Source organism: Miscanthus floridulus, chromosome 9, assembly GCF_019320115.1.
Source record: "Miscanthus floridulus cultivar M001 chromosome 9, ASM1932011v1, whole genome shotgun sequence".
Taxonomy (NCBI): Eukaryota; Viridiplantae; Streptophyta; class Magnoliopsida; order Poales; family Poaceae; genus Miscanthus; species Miscanthus floridulus.
In genome coordinates this window covers 113,202,505-113,219,406 of record NC_089588.1, presented here as the reverse complement: position 1 = coordinate 113,219,406, position 16,902 = coordinate 113,202,505, and the positions used below count along the sequence as shown (strand labels likewise).

The 16,902-nt window shown below is 43.4% G+C and overlaps 1 protein-coding gene across 1 annotated transcript; it reads left to right on the top strand.

Annotated features, from left to right (window-relative positions):
• The first annotated feature begins 1,435 nt into the window (after nucleotides 1-1,435).
• LOC136482679 (uncharacterized) lies at nucleotides 1,436-5,675 on the top strand. The gene is made up of 2 exons (XM_066479882.1): nucleotides 1,436-1,859; nucleotides 4,839-5,675. Exons 1-2 carry the CDS (start codon nucleotides 1,510-1,512, stop codon nucleotides 5,371-5,373), a joined length of 885 nt encoding a protein of 294 aa, XP_066335979.1. The 5' UTR covers nucleotides 1,436-1,509; the 3' UTR covers nucleotides 5,374-5,675.
• The last annotated feature ends 11,227 nt before the right edge of the window (nucleotides 5,676-16,902 follow it).

Sequence of the window (16,902 nt, the reverse complement as noted above, 5' to 3'; positions counted from 1 at the left end):
CAATACTTTTCCCGTACAACTTTGAGTAAGTGTTAATAATAATGTAGTCTACACATTTTATGTAATATCAATACAACTTATATGCATGTACGTGTGTGTATAAACCAATGCAGTTTTCACTGGATACTCATTGTCATTGAGTTAAACTCAAGTCGGTTACTAATCTTTGACTCGTTGAGAAAAGAACGGGCACTATACCAAGATATGATAGACATTATCCAGGGGTAATTTCGATCTCTCGCGCACAACTATTATTGAATAGACTTTGCCATAATTTATTAACGATCGTACATTATTGGTCGCACAGGGTTTGGAAAGAGTTTATTCGGCAACATCGTAAGGATTGCAAGGCACCACTTAATGTAGTTGAAATACCAGTAAGTTGTACTATATACACTTCCCCACGTGTTTAATTACTATATCGTACTTCAATTTACGTGTGAGATGATGAGAATAATCTTCTTCTCGTACAGTGGTGTTTGCGGCAGGAACCAGGTAATAACTTGTGTGGATACTACGTTTGTGAATTTATCACTGCGCACATAAGAAGAACTCCTAAAGATGTCCTCAGAGTACGTATATATCAATTTTTATTTATTTTTAAATGAATATATATACATATATGTGTATTAATACTTTTCCTTTTATTTCAAATGCAAGACTGAATGGTTGAAACGAAGGGTCATGCAAAAAGACCATCTGAAAGCAGTTCAAGAGTCAATAGCAGGATATCTTCTAGAAAAAGTGCTAAATCCCAACGGCGAGTTCTACTTTGATCTTAAGGAATAAATGATGTAAATTAAATATTTATTGATATCGTTATTTTCGAGAACAAGATTATGAAAGTGTTGTATATATACATATATATATATATCTATAATATATATAGTTTCATACTTTATTCGAATATAATAATGCTCAAGATGAGAATTAGATGTAATTATACGCATGCGTGTATTTATATTAGCAGCGTAGAATACGTACATAAAAACATATTATATATTAAACAAATACGTGTAACTGAACTGAAAACAAATTAAACAAAAAAAAAGAAAAAGAAAAGGAACCTTTAGTCTCGGTTGGGGTTACCAATCGGGACTAAAGGGTGAACCGTTAGTCCCGGTTGGTGTTACCAACCGGGACTAAAGGATGCGCCAGGTTCGCTCGGCTGGAGGGCCTTTAGTCCCGGTTGGTTAACACCAACCGGGACTAAAGATCCCTCTTTAGTCCCGGCTCGATGACCCGGGACTGAAGGTTACACCTTTAGTCCCGGGATCGTTGTCCCGGCGCGGTAACCGAGACTAAAGGCTGTTACCGCCCAGGACAATAAGTCCATTCTGTAGTAGTGAATACCCGTCGGGTATGGGATATCGGGGGCGTTGCCATCTTTAAATCCACCACGTCCATCCAACGAGACCAGATACAGAGACGGGTAGCAGGCCGCCATCCGGAAAGGAAAGGCGAGCAGGGCCGGAGGCCGGAAGTAAGCAACCAACCAACCAATCAAACATGGGGTCGTTCAAGGGCCACGTGCTCCCGGGCACCCTGTTCCTGCTGGTGGGGCTATGGCGGGTCTGGTCCTCGGCAGCGCGCCACGCCGCGTCGCCCTCGACGTTCCGCGTCCGCGCCTGGAACCCCGTCCCGTCGTCCTCGCCGCTGCGGCTGCTGGAGCTCTACGTGATCGCCGGCGGCGCGTTCGCGGACATGTGCGTGGAGGTGCTCTACTCCACGCACCTCCGGATCTTCGTCGACGGCGGGGAGGTCAACCCGGCGCACCTCAACGACCTCGAGCACGGCGGGATGCTCCTCATGTTCTTCCTCTTCGGCGCCCTCGCGCTCGCCTCCCAGCTCTGGCCCAGGTCAGTCCCAGTCGTCGTCGTCGGTCACCGCCCTCCTCTGACCATGTTTCCGTTTCACATGCTACATGCTCGTCCGCTCGGATCGATCAGCGTCAACGTCGGCGGCACGGCCGGCGTGATCAAGATCCGATTTTCTTTTTTTGCCAAAAACCTCGCCTTTTTTTCTTTCTTCCTCGTCAAAACATGGGGATGAGCAAAGTTTAGTCATTAATAGTAAAACTTTGGATGCTTCTAAAAGCAAGAATAGGATTTGTTGGGTTCACTATGAACACGATGATGATGAAGAAGAAGGGGTAGTAGCATTTACTAGTAGCTAACTGCCACACGGGCGTCGTACATCGATCGGTACATGGGGATTTTTTATGCCGGCATTGTTAGCCCGGGTTTAGTTCGCGAAAAGTTTTTTCAGGAAATGCTACAGTATTTATCACATCGAATCTTGTGATACGTGCATGGAGCATTAAATATAGATGAAAAAAAACTAATTGCACAGTTTGGTTGGAAATTGCGAGACGAACGTTTTGAGCCTAATTAATCCATGATTGAACACTAATTATCAAATAAAAACAAAAGTACTACAGTAGCCAAATTTTCAAATTTTCACCAACTAAACACGGGCTTATTACCACCATGATCTGCAGCGGCGTACCAGAAAATATTTCAGCGAACTGAATGCTGGATTAGTTGGGAGGCGGGGCGTACGAATCTTCTTCCTTGCGGCGGATGGTTTTTGACTATCACAGCGTCCGTATCTGGATTCTTGACGGGCCAACTCCGCATCAGCCATGTGGTCCATCCAGATCCAGCTCACAAGAGCTGCTGGTCCAACTTGCCTGATGCGGTGATGCCTACTTGCAAATCCATCCACGACCTTTTGAGAATTGCTAGTAGTGATGTTCCGGTGAAAGAAATCAATGTTTTGGCGAAAGGAATTTCGTGGTGCCGTTGCTTTTTGAATGCACATAGCCACACTGACTTTGCAGTCCAAAAAAATGAACACAGAAAAAAGGTTTAGGTTTACTGTTAGTACTCCTAGCTAACAGCTACAGTAACAGTGAATAGACTCTCCATTCTTCACTACTTTTAGGTAGGCTCACATCACAGCAGAATCTAACCGGTCCTATGAGTCAATGATGAATGAAAAGCTTTTGGTATCTGACGTTACATAGTTGAGCCGGACAGAAAGAGGGCGTTTGTGACCTTGGCTCGACGGCCGGGCTGCGTCCTCCGCATGCAACTCCCCATGTTTGCGAGCTAGGGCCCACCAGCGAGCCGGGCTGTCGCCGTGCAATTTGCCTTCTCTCTCATGGCTCCCGAGAAACGAGGTGGAGGTTCGTTTCCTGGCGGCACGGCTCGCTCGAGCGCAGAAGCGGCTCGCTCGAACGCTGGAGGCACGCTCTAAGTTCACCGCATTCAATTTTACAAGCACAACAAACACGATCTCAATCGAGCTCGGCTCTGTTGAGCCACGATGACAAACACGAGCACTTGCACCATTTGGACCGGACTAAGGGTGGCCAGGCCGGCGAGGTACACCCTCGCAAACGCGCCCAAAGATTCTTATTTCACCTTTACTGCTGCAAGTGTGCGAGGTGGGGCCACTGTGTTACTGGCTTATTGCTGGGCACTACCTATCATATGGACTAGAAAATATTGAGACTACTATTCAGTGCCTGTTTAGTTCCCAAAATTTTGCAAAATTTTTCAAGAATCTCCGTCATATTGAATCTTTGGACGCATGCATGAAGCATTAAATATAAATAAAAAATAGAACTTATTACACAGTTTAGACGAAATTCACGAGACGAATCTTTTAAGCCTAATTAGACTATGATTGAACACTAATTGCTAAATAACAACGAAAGTGCTACAATACTATTTCCCAAAAAATTTCACCAACTAAACAAGGCCTCACATAATGCAAACTATTATTACTAGTGATTTGCAAAGAAACTTTTTTTTTCATTATACCTCACCTTTATTTACTCCCTTTTTCTTTTTTAGCATGGACCATCTTCTCTCTTTCCAGCATATAGGTACCTTCTGGCCTTCTACAAGACACTGTAACAAGTGCAGAGAACCTATTTTTTTTATCTGATCCTACGTGGCACAGCAAGTGCAGTCTGAGTCTGTTTTGCAGTTGAGTGCTGTTGGGGGGCCAGATTGATCTCAACCGAACCAACAAGTCCCTGCGCAGCTTTTGTTTATCCTGCAATCATTAGCATGTTCGCGGGCTCGTATACGATTATAGATTATAAGCTGGGAACATTATTTTTTTCTCATACCAAACTAGCCAGCAGTAAGTAATCTACGATCGTTTACGATGAAACGAACAGGATTTGCCCTTTTGATTCATCTTGACATCTTGGAATCTTTGTCCTGCCAGGGCAGCAACCATTTGTTAGTTAACAAGAGTAGTAGTACGACGCAGCAATCATGCACTCGTACCCCATTACGCAGCAATCATCAGCCTGTTCATGACCCTATCAATAGTTTTGAGTGCAAGGAACAAGTTTTGAGATCCTAATGGTCTACTGAGGCTTATTTATTACTTACTGTTTTGTGTGTGTGTGTCATTGATTCATATCTTCAGAAGATAGTAAGGCCATGTTTAGTTCTAAAAAGTTTTCTCAAAAAGTGCTACAGTAGCTATCACATCGAATTTTGCGATACGTGCATGGAGCATTAAATGTAGACGAAAAAAAACTAATTGCACAGTTTGGTTGGAAATCGCGAGACGAACGTTTTGAGCCTAATTAGTCTATGATTGAATACTAATTACCAAATAAAAACGAAAATGCTACAGTAGCTAAATTCCCAAATTTTGCCGAACTAAACACAGACTAAATCACCGGTCCGAATTCATGTTTTCCCTCCCTATACTTTTAATTGTTTCTTCAGTAGTACTGCCAGACCAGTAAAGCTGATAACTTTCATTTGCTTGCAACGGCGACCAACACACACACACACACGACACAGGTACTGCCCGCTGACGGACGGCGCGCTCTGCCTCGTGGCGGCGACGGCGTTCACGGCGGAGTTGGTGCTCTTCTACTTCCACTCCACGACGCACATGGGGCTAGAGGGCTACTACCACTACCTCCTCGTCGTCCTCGTGGAGCTCTGCGTCGCCGCCACCGTCCTGGGGGCGCTCCTGCCGGAGAGCTTCCCCGTGGACCTCGCCTCAGGCGTGCTCATTGCGCTGCAGGGGCTCTGGTTCTACCAGACGGCGTTCACGCTCTACGGGCCCATGCTTCCCGCCGGGTGCGCCCGCGACGCCGACGGCCACATCGAGTGCCGCGCGCGCGCCGCGCAGGAGCGCGCCGAGCAGCTCGCTAACTTCCAGTTTTTCGGGCTTGTGTTCCTCGCGTTCTGTTATGTTCTTGGGTGCTATGCCGTTGCTGCGGCCAGGTATGGCCACCCGGAGCTCGCCGCGATGCATGACAGGCACGTCGCGGCGATGGAGTGCCTGGGTGGAGACGGCGGTGAGCGCCGGGAGGAGTGCGCGATCTAGTTGCTAATGGTGCTGCTCTGGACCTGGTTCTTGGATTTGATATAGCTGTATAGCAAATTCAGAGTACATGCATGATCAGAGGTAGCTTGGCCATTCAGAGTTTTCAGACTTTCGGTATCAGGGCAGGGAGTGTTACCAAAGCTTTTTTCTCATCAAATTTATACATGGTTTCACGAGTTGCTTATGCTGTAATTGCTACTGATTTTAGATGAGCGATTTATAGAAAGAGAGGAATACTTGTTAGCGCAAAGGTGTTCTTGCAAATTGTGTCGTAGATGACCCAATAATGTTTGTTTCATTCATTCATGGAGCGATTACATAAACCAAATTGTGTTATGCCTCTCCTTTCATACATCAATCGAGACTCGCGTTGTCTTCCATTCTTCCACGATAATCTATGGATTACTTAGGAATGCTGTAACCAGTCAAACTCTTCTTCTGCTTAATAAAATATGTGTCACAAGGACATGAAAAAAATATTTATTACAAAAACCAAAGTTAATAAAATAACCAAATTAAACGAAGAAAAATGATTACAGAAACCAAAATTATGATATCAGTAATGCTTTACACAGACATGTGAGCTGTTCTCATGTCGGCATTCGCAATGTGAAAGCCGGACTGTCAGACCTGCAAAGCTGCAACAGCTACCTGTCAGAGTACCTGGCTACGTCCAGCGGGACATGCAATTTTTTTTAGATAAAGGAAGTCTTTGTATTAATTTTAAGATAAGAATACCGAGTTTATACAATGTAATCTTGAAATTGCTTCTCACCTATGCATATCTAGATTCAACGAGGTAATTTTTTTTAAAAAATTATAGACACACTTAGGCTTCTCAAAAAAATGGAGAAGCCAAAGAAAGCTATATTTCTATGGCTTTGGTTTTTTTTTTTTTTTGCTCCAAAACGGCTTTGGTTTTATTGTTCTTGGCTGTAGAAGCCCTTCTTATGTGTGCTCGTTTGATAGGGTTTTTAATTGAATCCGTAGAGAGGCTCCAACAAAAAGTCATGCCAAAGAGAGCCTAATAACTATCAATCCTTAGGATAAAGCGGACTAAGTATGCACACCTTTATTTTCTTGACATATAATACTAGGATATATGAGAAAGTCTAAAACATATAATTCACAGCTATCAAACCAAATCTTATTGAACAGAAAATTATCTAGGCTCCCAAAAACCCTTAAGTAACGAACTAAAGCCCCCGCGGTTGTTCAGCTAAAATGTAAGCAAAAATGGAATTTCTAGCTTACCTTCAAATACTGTTTAGCTAAGATGTTTGATGTTCCTGCGCATTGACAATCGTACAAGGGCACTAAAAGGGATTAGTAACCTAACATCCCATGAATAAACCAATATATGTGTTCAAAGTTGTCCACACAAAGTCTTACCTCTTAATTATTGTTTTTTAGTAAATGTTTGGTGGATATGTTTATATCTAGAAGCAAAATTGTGCAAGCCGCCATAGACATATAAGTAAACCTTTGCAGCCCATGAACTTAACAACACCAAGGTCATTAAATCAGCTGGACCCTATCAGTAACAATTTTGATGTTGGTAGCAACAAAGTACAAAACTTCTTGGCCAAAAAAATTATGATGATTATGAAGTTTAAATTATTATCACATGAATAAATTAATGAAAATTTTGCGGAGGGACACCAAATTTGTGTGGAATTTGCAGCTCAACACGCTAGCTCACTTTTTAGCTAGGTAGCATTACCAAAGATGGGATCCTTGCTAATGGACACCACACCCACTAAAATAATATTTTGATTTGGGCTATTTAAATCCAAAAGTAAAGCCCTAAGATTGAAGTACCAACCGGCCACTGCCATCCAACAGTTTTGTAGAGAGAACCCACATGGAGTGTGCCATTCTGACTCCTAGCTTAGTCCAATGGATTGCAATTTCCTTCTATGTTTAGCTTGTGACAAAGGGCATGCTCTGAAATGTTAAATGTAAAAAATTAAGAAGTTCATTACTAACATGACGGTTTACTAGGCGTAGCTCAAAACACTAGAACCAACGTAGCCTGCACTCCCATGTCATATAAAAACAGAAGGAATATCTTATCACATCTATATGAGCACCCATGACACAAATTATACAGACTCATGCAATTCCACGGTAAATAAAAAAGGAACAGTAAAGGAAGCCATCATCAAGAGTTTTTCCCCTCATTTCGATTAGGTGTTAATTGAAGTTATTCTTTTTAAATATTTTTATCCATATTGGATTTCCCTTGCCCAAAATGGGTGCCCAGTCCAAGCGATTAAGCTTACTAGCCCAATGTTCTCGATCTTCGATTCTTTGGGACAAGATTCAACTCGTGTGTAACCAAAGCCAAAATCTCTTTATGTAGACTCTAAGGAATTAAGTATGTGTACCAATGGCACATTATTCTAGCAAAAAAGAATACGAAGGAGTGTCTTGTCATGGAACTTCAAGTTTGCATGTTGTAGTTTTTCGATACAAAAATCAATGCTGAGCCCCATCTTAGTCTCTTTTTTCTTGAGTTTTTGTAGCATTCCTGAGTAAGGTTTACATTAGTCATCATGTTGTCTTTTTTCATGAATGGATCTATGCCTATGAGCCCTAACTTATGTTTCAGATAGCTCGGAGGTTGGCCATGGTCCTCTTCATCTTTATATTAAAGGTTAGACTCATATTGTAGCTAGTGCAAGGAACAAAAGTTCCATAAAATTTGTCCTTCTCCATTATATATGGAAACAAGTTAACTTTGACATTTGCAAAAGCTAGATGTACACCTATTTGAATCAAGAGCTAAAGTTCAACATATACTCCCTCCACTCTGGTTTATTACATGCTCTAGCTTTTCCCAAAGTTAATTTTCCCTAATTTTGACAAACTTCCTAGAAAATTTATCCAAAATTTTGAACATAAAGTTTGTTTTGGTGCATTATTTATGATAGATGCCTTGACAGTGCTTTTTTGTCGTCAAAGTTGATTTAAAACTTTGTCAAAGTGATACAATATGGGGTTTAGACAATACTAAAGTAAATTGTAATCAAGAACACAGGGACTATGTGGCAATTGCCATGTTTAGCTACAAGCATTCTAATTTTGTACATTCTATGTGTGTGCATGCATCTGTACAAACTGGGATTTCAATTAGTGTCGATCTTGTAGCATTTGTTCATTCATTGATGAATAAATTCTCACCTAACCACTATGCAAGCTTTAACCATGAGTACAACACTACAATGAAGTCCGTTGATAACGGCTTTGATACACGTGAGCAAGTCATAACTTTACATACTCGTCTTGTTTATAAAGTGGAACATTTATGATATGGCTAAGGCTGTAACATGTGTAAAGGTGAAGTGATCATGCATGTCATTCCTCGTGTATAAAAATATTCCAATAGAAAAAGACATTTTTTCCTTGTATGTAGTGGAAATTGTCTTTCCTACACAGACCATATAATCCAATGAAATTGATAACTAAATGTTGAAATCGACTAGGTGCCATGTCATCTATAGCTTATTGTTGTTTGACAAAAGACAAAATCTAAACTGATATACATGTGCTCTCACTTGTATAAATAGGCCCCAAATCAGTAGTTAATCCATCACCCATTGCATTGAGAGCAATCAGAATCATACCAAGTCACTACTATAGAAAGCTAATCACCGCCGGCTCTAGAACCCCCATTACCGACCTTTATCTCCGCCGGTTGCGCGCCGGCGGTGATGGTACTTTACCACCGTTGGTCTGGCGTACTATGCGGCGGTGACGGTGTCTTACCACCGCCGGCCCGACGTACGATCCAGTGGTGAGGGTCTAACCATCGATGCCGTGTCAACATATGATATGGTGGTGATGCTGTATCCATTAACGCCGGTCCGGTATACCATCTGGCGGTGATGGTGTAACCATTGATGCCGGTTCGGCGTACGATTCGGTGGTGATAATGTAACCATCGATGTCGGCCCAGCATACCATCCGGTGGTGACGATGTACCTATCATCGCCGGGGCAACATACCAACCGGTGGTGATGATGAACATGTCAACGCCGGGCCATCCTACCATCCGGCAGCAATGATGAGAACATCAACACTGGACGGGCTTACCATCTGACTATGATGACGAGAACATCAATGCCGGTCCATCGTACCATCCGGCTATGATGACGAGAATATCAACGCTGGTCCAAAGTACCATCCGACGGTAATGTAGGTGCCAGTGCATGCGGTCGGTGGTCCCTCTAGCGGCAATGAGGGGCAGCGTCACTGTCGCCATTGTGTTTGTTCCGGCAACAATATTTTGTCCATTACCATTGGCATTACCACTGTGCATCATTATTGTTCACAATACATTATAGCACCAACAATACAGAAATTTCGTGGCTTACGCATCGTCAGCAACATATATATTTTTCAGAACACCACCAAGACAAATATCCATACAAATGACAACAACATACATAGTTTTAAACCACAGCGACATAACGTCCAAATCCAACCACAACGAATGTTGACGGTAGTTATCATCCATCATAAACCTTCAACTTAACATGAATAAATGCATAAATAGGTTCACCAACATAGATTTAAGGGTTTAAACTAAAAATTTCCACAAGTTTTGGTGAATTTGTGTTTTCAACAGGGTTTATCCAGAAAACTATAAAGAGGGATCAAATCATTAGTTAAAAACACGTTTATCCACAGCTAAAACTACCTAGAAGGTCCTAGAAGACTCGGGAAGACACCACACCGAAGCGGAGGTCGAGACGCTGACATGTGGGGACGGCCGACACCACATGCAGGCCACCCGGCCCCCCTGTCCCCACCTAGCAGCCCCTCCTTCGTACATCGGTTCTCCACCGCCTTAAGGATTGCATAAACGCCGTTCTTTCAAGTTGGTTTGATCCGAGGGCTCATGATTGACATTCTGGCCTATATAACCAGCCCCTACCCCCCTCCAGAGCATGCTGCCATAAGTCAAGATCAGACCAGAAATTAGGGTTTTCAGAGAGAAGAGAATAGAGCTCCAATTCTTCAAGTTTCTTGTATAGGCTAGCTAGCAAGGTTAAAGTAGAGTGTGGGCTATTGCTTAGGATTTTAGATCTGCCGTCTAGAGACTGGTATAGCCATTGTATCTCTAAGTTTGACTTTGTGCCACTTCAATATTATGTTGCTATTTATTATGTTCCTAGTTTGCTCTAGTTATATGCTTGATATAGTTATGATTGATGATGAATTTATGCATATGTTCGCAAAGCTCTTAGCTCAGTACTCAAGTGAGTTAAGTGGTCCACACTATGTAAGCATGGTGCTTAGATATTGTTTCTACACTCTGGGTCATGCGGTAGATCATGGATGTGACACTCCCGTTGAGTTGTCAATTGATGACACTACTATCTGCATAGTTAAGATAGGCTTTGCTGCATAGTCTAAGTAGGTCGCTAGGTTGTCAATTGATTGAAGGGCTTTAGGGGCCAACCTCTGAGCTAGAGGAGAGATCATAGATGAGGCTGCATGCGCATCAGATTCATCCCACACACGAAATCACTCCATAATGAAACCGCCAAGAGGTTGTAACCCAGATATCTCCAAATTGTTCTGCCGAAAACAGGAGAGTGCATTCCTGTAAGATGATGTCAAAATGGACATGTATAATGGTTCCTGCATTCACAATGTCCTCATGGAAAGTAGCTGGGCTAAACCACTCAACATGTAATGTGTACTAAAAATGAGTCATTCGCAACAAACTTACATGGCTACAAGTATGGAGGATATCTAACTTGTTAAACAGCAAGCCCTTTGTAAATTCATCAAAAACTACAATCAAATGTGTAGTTAGACACATTCACCTTGGTGTTCACATAAATGCATTTATATATACTAACAAAACTAAAATGGTCGATCCACCACCTGACATGCCTGCCAAGGGCAAACTTTTTTTGTAAAACTGATACAACTTCTACTCGATCCATGACACCAATTGCCTCCATGGGTTGTCTGACATTGTGTTCACTAACCATGGGTGCCTGCATAATACTTAGGCTATAAGATTGTTCCTAGAAACAGCTGCTACGGATATGCACATGGATTACCATCCTTGTCGTTTGACTCCAGGTTGAGTGTGATGATTCCAGCAAATGCATCAGTCGCTACTACTTCATTCGTAGTGTACATCATCCCCTAATTTGGTAGAAAAAGTCCTAACAAAAAACAATGTGCATGGGGTCAACATATTCCGTGTATGAACTCTCTCTGTCAATGAACAAGCTAAGAGCCTGATTGGTTGGCTTCCAAAATTTGCCAAACCAAAGATTTGGTAAGTCATGATTTTGGCTATTATTTGGTTGGCTACCAAAACTTGCCAACCCCTCACATTTGGCTTGCCAAATCCATGCAACTTTTTTACCTAACTTTGGCTTGCCAAATCTTTTGCATGGCATTTATACAGTTTTAGAATACACCACCTACATGTACTGAAGTTTTTAACCCAAAATTAACAACAATTCGAGAACATCCACATCATTCAAAAGGGAAATTAAAATAAAATCTACAATTCTAAAGCTAATTAATTTTGATTACCTTAGAGGTACTGTGCGGGACGACGGGCGGGTAGCCGGACACGACAGCCATGAGGTCACGCTGGTGGATGGGAGGACCCCCAGCGAGAGGCGATGTCTATGCCCTGTGGCCTCAGGTTCTAGATGCTCTTGTCCACCCCTCGCCGTCGAGGTGCCTCTCCACCCCGCCCGCTCTTCGCCATCCCTCGCGCTCACAGCACCGTTCGCTGGAGGCCCTTCTGGCAGCAGATGGGAGGACCCCTAGAGAGAGAAGACATCAATGCCCCGCGTCATCAGGTTCTAGATGCTCCTGTCCATCGCTCACCATCGAGTTGCCCGTCCATCCTCCCCGTTCTCCACCATCCCTTGCGCTCGCAGCACCGTTCGCCGGAGGCCCTTGCGCCGCCAGATGGGTGGACCCGCCACGAGAGCCGAGGTTGACTCCCCATGGCCTCAGGGGTAGCTCGACGGCGAGCAGGGACGGGAGCATCTCGAACCTGAGGAGAGCATTTCGCCTGAGGGGAGGGCGGGGAAAGGAAATTTTTGGGGGAGGCATTTCCCCCTCCTGCCTAGCTCTATTTTATAGTTGTGGAATATCACCATTGGTGCGTCAGAGGAGCCGATGTAGATACTTTATCATCACTGCCATTTCGTGGCTGCTCTCGGTGGTGTTGCTTCATTTCCATGGCCACCGAACACGGACATATAATTGCATCAAGAACCCTATGATACGACAAATACGGTAGACATGGAAGAGCATACACCATGGCATAGACATTGTGCCAGATCTGTTTTGACTTTGGGGCATGAGCAAAGACAAAAATGTCCTTCCAATTTGCAACGGTACAATATAACGGTAAAATCAGCCATTGGCTGTTGTTCTATAACAGCCATGGCTTTCTTCCCCCTTTGTGCTAGGTTTTATTGCCCCTGATGCCAACCACTCCTCTCTTCACCTAGCTCCTCTCCTCTTCATTCCCCCTGCTTCTGGCAAGACCATGCCTTGTTGGATGGATTGCTCGTCGTCACGGAGCAGACAACCTCGAAGGCCACTGTATGTAGAAGAAGACGATGTTGGGGAAGAGATGGGCCTCCCTCTAATTATTTGTGATGAGTGCGGCATGGAGAGGGTGATTGAGATTCAGTCGAAGATTGACACTAATCCTGGTCGTATGTTCTTCAAATGCCCAAGGAACAATCCTTGGGTAAGCATATGCTCATCTCTTGTTTTTGTTGGATGCAGTCACATATTGGATTTGGTCTTTTGAGTGCATCTATTGTTTCATCTCCCTTGATTATGTACAAGTCTGACTGAAATGTAAGTTTTATGAATGGTAATGAGATTATCTAAAAAAACTGGTGAAAATGGGTAGGGTTGTGATTCACCCTTAACCTGGATAAGCAGATTCTCCAGATTCTCATGCACGAGTTGGGGAAAATGAAGAAGTAGATTCAACAACACAGAGATTGGTGCCCTACTGAGGCAAATGTAGGGCAATCCTTGCTTACAATTGTTAGGCTTTTCACACTAGTGGTTGGTGCTGCTGTTGCGGTTGCAGTAATGTATCTTTTCAAATAGTGTTGTATTTGTACTTGCTATGATCTTCATCTCTGGTTATAGAGGAGCAGAACTTATTAGTTGAGCCATGTTTATTCATGATTAATGTACAGTTTCTGGGTCTAGGCTAATTAACTCAACCTTGTTTGTTGATGTTCAATTTGTCGTGCTCAAGGATTGATGTAATCTCAAGGCATGTTGTCTATTGATGTTCATTGTGTTGTGCCCAAGGATTGATGTAATCTCAGGGCGTGCTGTTTGTTGATGTTCAATGTGTTGCATTGAAGGATTGATGTAAGAGATCTCATGGCCAAATAGTGTGTTGAAGGATATATGGATCCTGTGGACCGATAGCTTCCAAGAGAGGTTTGCTTGTTTGTTTTTTAGTAAACAGGAGGGGCTTGCGCCCCTACTGAATTTTCTTGTTTGGTTGCTAGCCACACTTTGTCACACTTCACCTTAGCCAAGTTTGACCAGGTTGGCAATTGTTGGTTTTGAGCTAAGTTAGGCGTGATTCTTTTGGGCTCCACATGTCCTAGAGTAAATAAGTGTGGCAAGATTCCCTTAGGCATGGCAAAGTGTGGCAACCAATTTGCTAGCCACACTTTTGTGGCTTGCCACACTTGGCTATGGTTAGTTGTGGTAGACTATGGATAGGAACCAAACATGCCTAATTACAAAAAGTGGAAAATTAGGGGGTTAAGAGACAAAGAAGCAAACAAAAAAGGTCAGTTCAATTACAATCTTTGCTCTATCCATTACACTAAACTTGCTAGATTGAGGATTTTTCCCCTTCTAGTAACTACATTAAGGTCTTTCCAAAATGCTCAAGCCACTGATCCATGAAGTTAAGACACTGATTGGGGTTTTGTTTTTTCCCTCCTAGCTTACTAGATTAGACTGCATTTCGATCTAACTTACTAGATTAGACTGCACAAAAGTACCAAACATAACTACTTCATTTTGAACTAATTAAAACTAACTTACTTGATTAGACTGCACAGTAGGACTCCCTATACCAAAGCAATACGAATCCTTGGTGCCAGAGGATCCGCATTCCTTCTTGTGCCTCTTTGCTAGAGGCGTAGCCTCATCACCGTTGTCCCCACTACAGCCATTGTCCCCAATGCCACCATTGTCGTCGCCACCGCCGTTGTAGCCACTACCGCTGTTGTTGTCGCCACTATTGTCATCGCCGTCATCCTTGTCCTCTTCATCTTCGTCTTCCTCCTCTTCATTGTCCTCCCTCCATCGGCTCCGGCTCTTCCCCAAAGAGGGCATAGAGTTTGTCATACGACCACCCCTCGTCGGGGTCATAGTAGCTGCATATGTCGCTCCAACGAGAGGAGTGGCGGCGGCTAGTGTTCCTCACTAGAAGAGTCATCCCACAGCGGCAAAAGTTGGCCATCGCTAGAGGATCGGAGTCGCTGGAGGAGTGTCGGTGAAGCAGATTGTGGTGGAGGAGATTGGGGTTTCCTCTACAGTATGATGGAGGAGTTTGGGGGTTTTCATAGTGGTGTGCGATGGAAGAGTGGTGTGGCTGATTAAATAATCCGGCAAACATTGAAGGGAAGTGTTGCGCCTCGAGGACTGCAACCACCGCCTCCTTGGCTAGTGTTGCTTGCGAAACCCAAGCGGCGTCCATTTGGGCTCCACCGTTGAGATTGAATTGAACATACCACACACAGAGTGGTATAGTGCGCTTACAAACCGCATTCTATGTCTCTCACTGTATAGCAGCACCAGATCACTTTGTCAAAGCAATCTGAAGCAGGACGACACGATCATCGGATGATACGCACTGGGAAAGTGAAATGGTGAATACAATGGGGAATGCAACGTTGAATGTTCTAAGGACGTTTTGCATACAATCCCTGGTAAATTCAACTTATTGCACCATCTTTGGATCAAAACATATTCCATGGTGTACAATGATTTTTATTCGTCCATTAATGTGAATGTACAATGGTTGTTCTTCGTCATGTAACGAGCAGTGGGACACGACCAATTCAACTTGCATGTACAATTCAACTTGGAGTGAACTCTTATTCTCCACGTTGATATTTGTGCATTCAAACAAGGCCTCCAGTGGGAATTGAGTGAAGCTCATACCGAATAATACTCCGATGAGTTAGCACTTCATCACCATATCATACTACAGAGAAAGCCTTTGTATTTCTCTAGGAACACATGTAGGTAGGAACTAGCGAGGAGGCGTGGAGTATTGCAAGCACCGTGCCGTACTGCATGCACATGCTCATAGCGACCACTGTTGATATTTGTATGAATTTTTCAAAAATAAGTTTCCATGTTTCCAGCTAGTAGGTGGTTTCCACCACATATTTCTTCGTACTTATGATGTTTATATTGCTTATATTTCTATAACTAAATTATTAATTCCATAGGACTTGTAATATATGTATACCGCTGAATTATGTACTCTCATGCTTAGATGTAATCTTGCAATTCATTTTGCCATCTCTTTGTTTTTTATTTTCCACCACCGAGGGGTAGTTAGTCACCATTAGTACAAGGATACGCATATTGACATGCGCTACTTGCCTTAGCTGCTAGCTAGTGCGTTCGTCATTCACCTTGGGTATTCCTCAACTTGAGTCAACCAATTTAGTGCATTACTAAGTACAAATCCATCAGCCAATTCAGTATGAAATAGACTCGAACTAAGTCAAACATCACACAATAATATCAATAAATTGCATTACATTTGAAGATTATGAGATGTACAATAACAAAGACCTATCGAGTTAGGGATTTCCCCATACCCGACTGCAACTCAACCCTATGGTGGGGAGCATCCTCATGAAGCTTCCACTAACATCCCACTAGGGAGCAGAAGGGGCCATGAAGAGACCAATCCCACATCAAAAACCAAGCGAAAGAGAGGAACAGGCAGTGCAAAATGATGTCCAAGCCTTAGAATTGATACGCTAAGCTGAGCAGGGCACATTTTGGTTCTGTGACATCCACTTGTCATAGGAACACCATTGTAGAATACCCCACTCGCCGAGGTCCAATGCCGGTGCACTCCATGGTTATGACCCCACAAGCTCAATTCGTAGACTACGGTCAGCAGTGGTGATAGACCATGGAAGCATTCCTCCCTATCTTCGTGAAACTTCCACTAACACCGAGGATGAGCGGACATAGCCGTGCCTAGGTGTTGGTACAAGCTGATCTTGAAGGCTTTCTCTCAGCGGTGCCGGAGTCGAAGGAGGACGAGCGAAGCCATGGCGATGCGATACTATACGTGCAACTCAAGGTTTTCTCTAGTTTGTCTGATGCTAAGGGAGGAAGAAGGTTTCGAGTGAGCTTGAGAGGCTGCCCTTAGCTTGCCTTAAAAAGCCCCACGTCTCGCGAGCGGGGAAGGAAACAGTGAACTCCATGACTTGAGCGGTCATCACC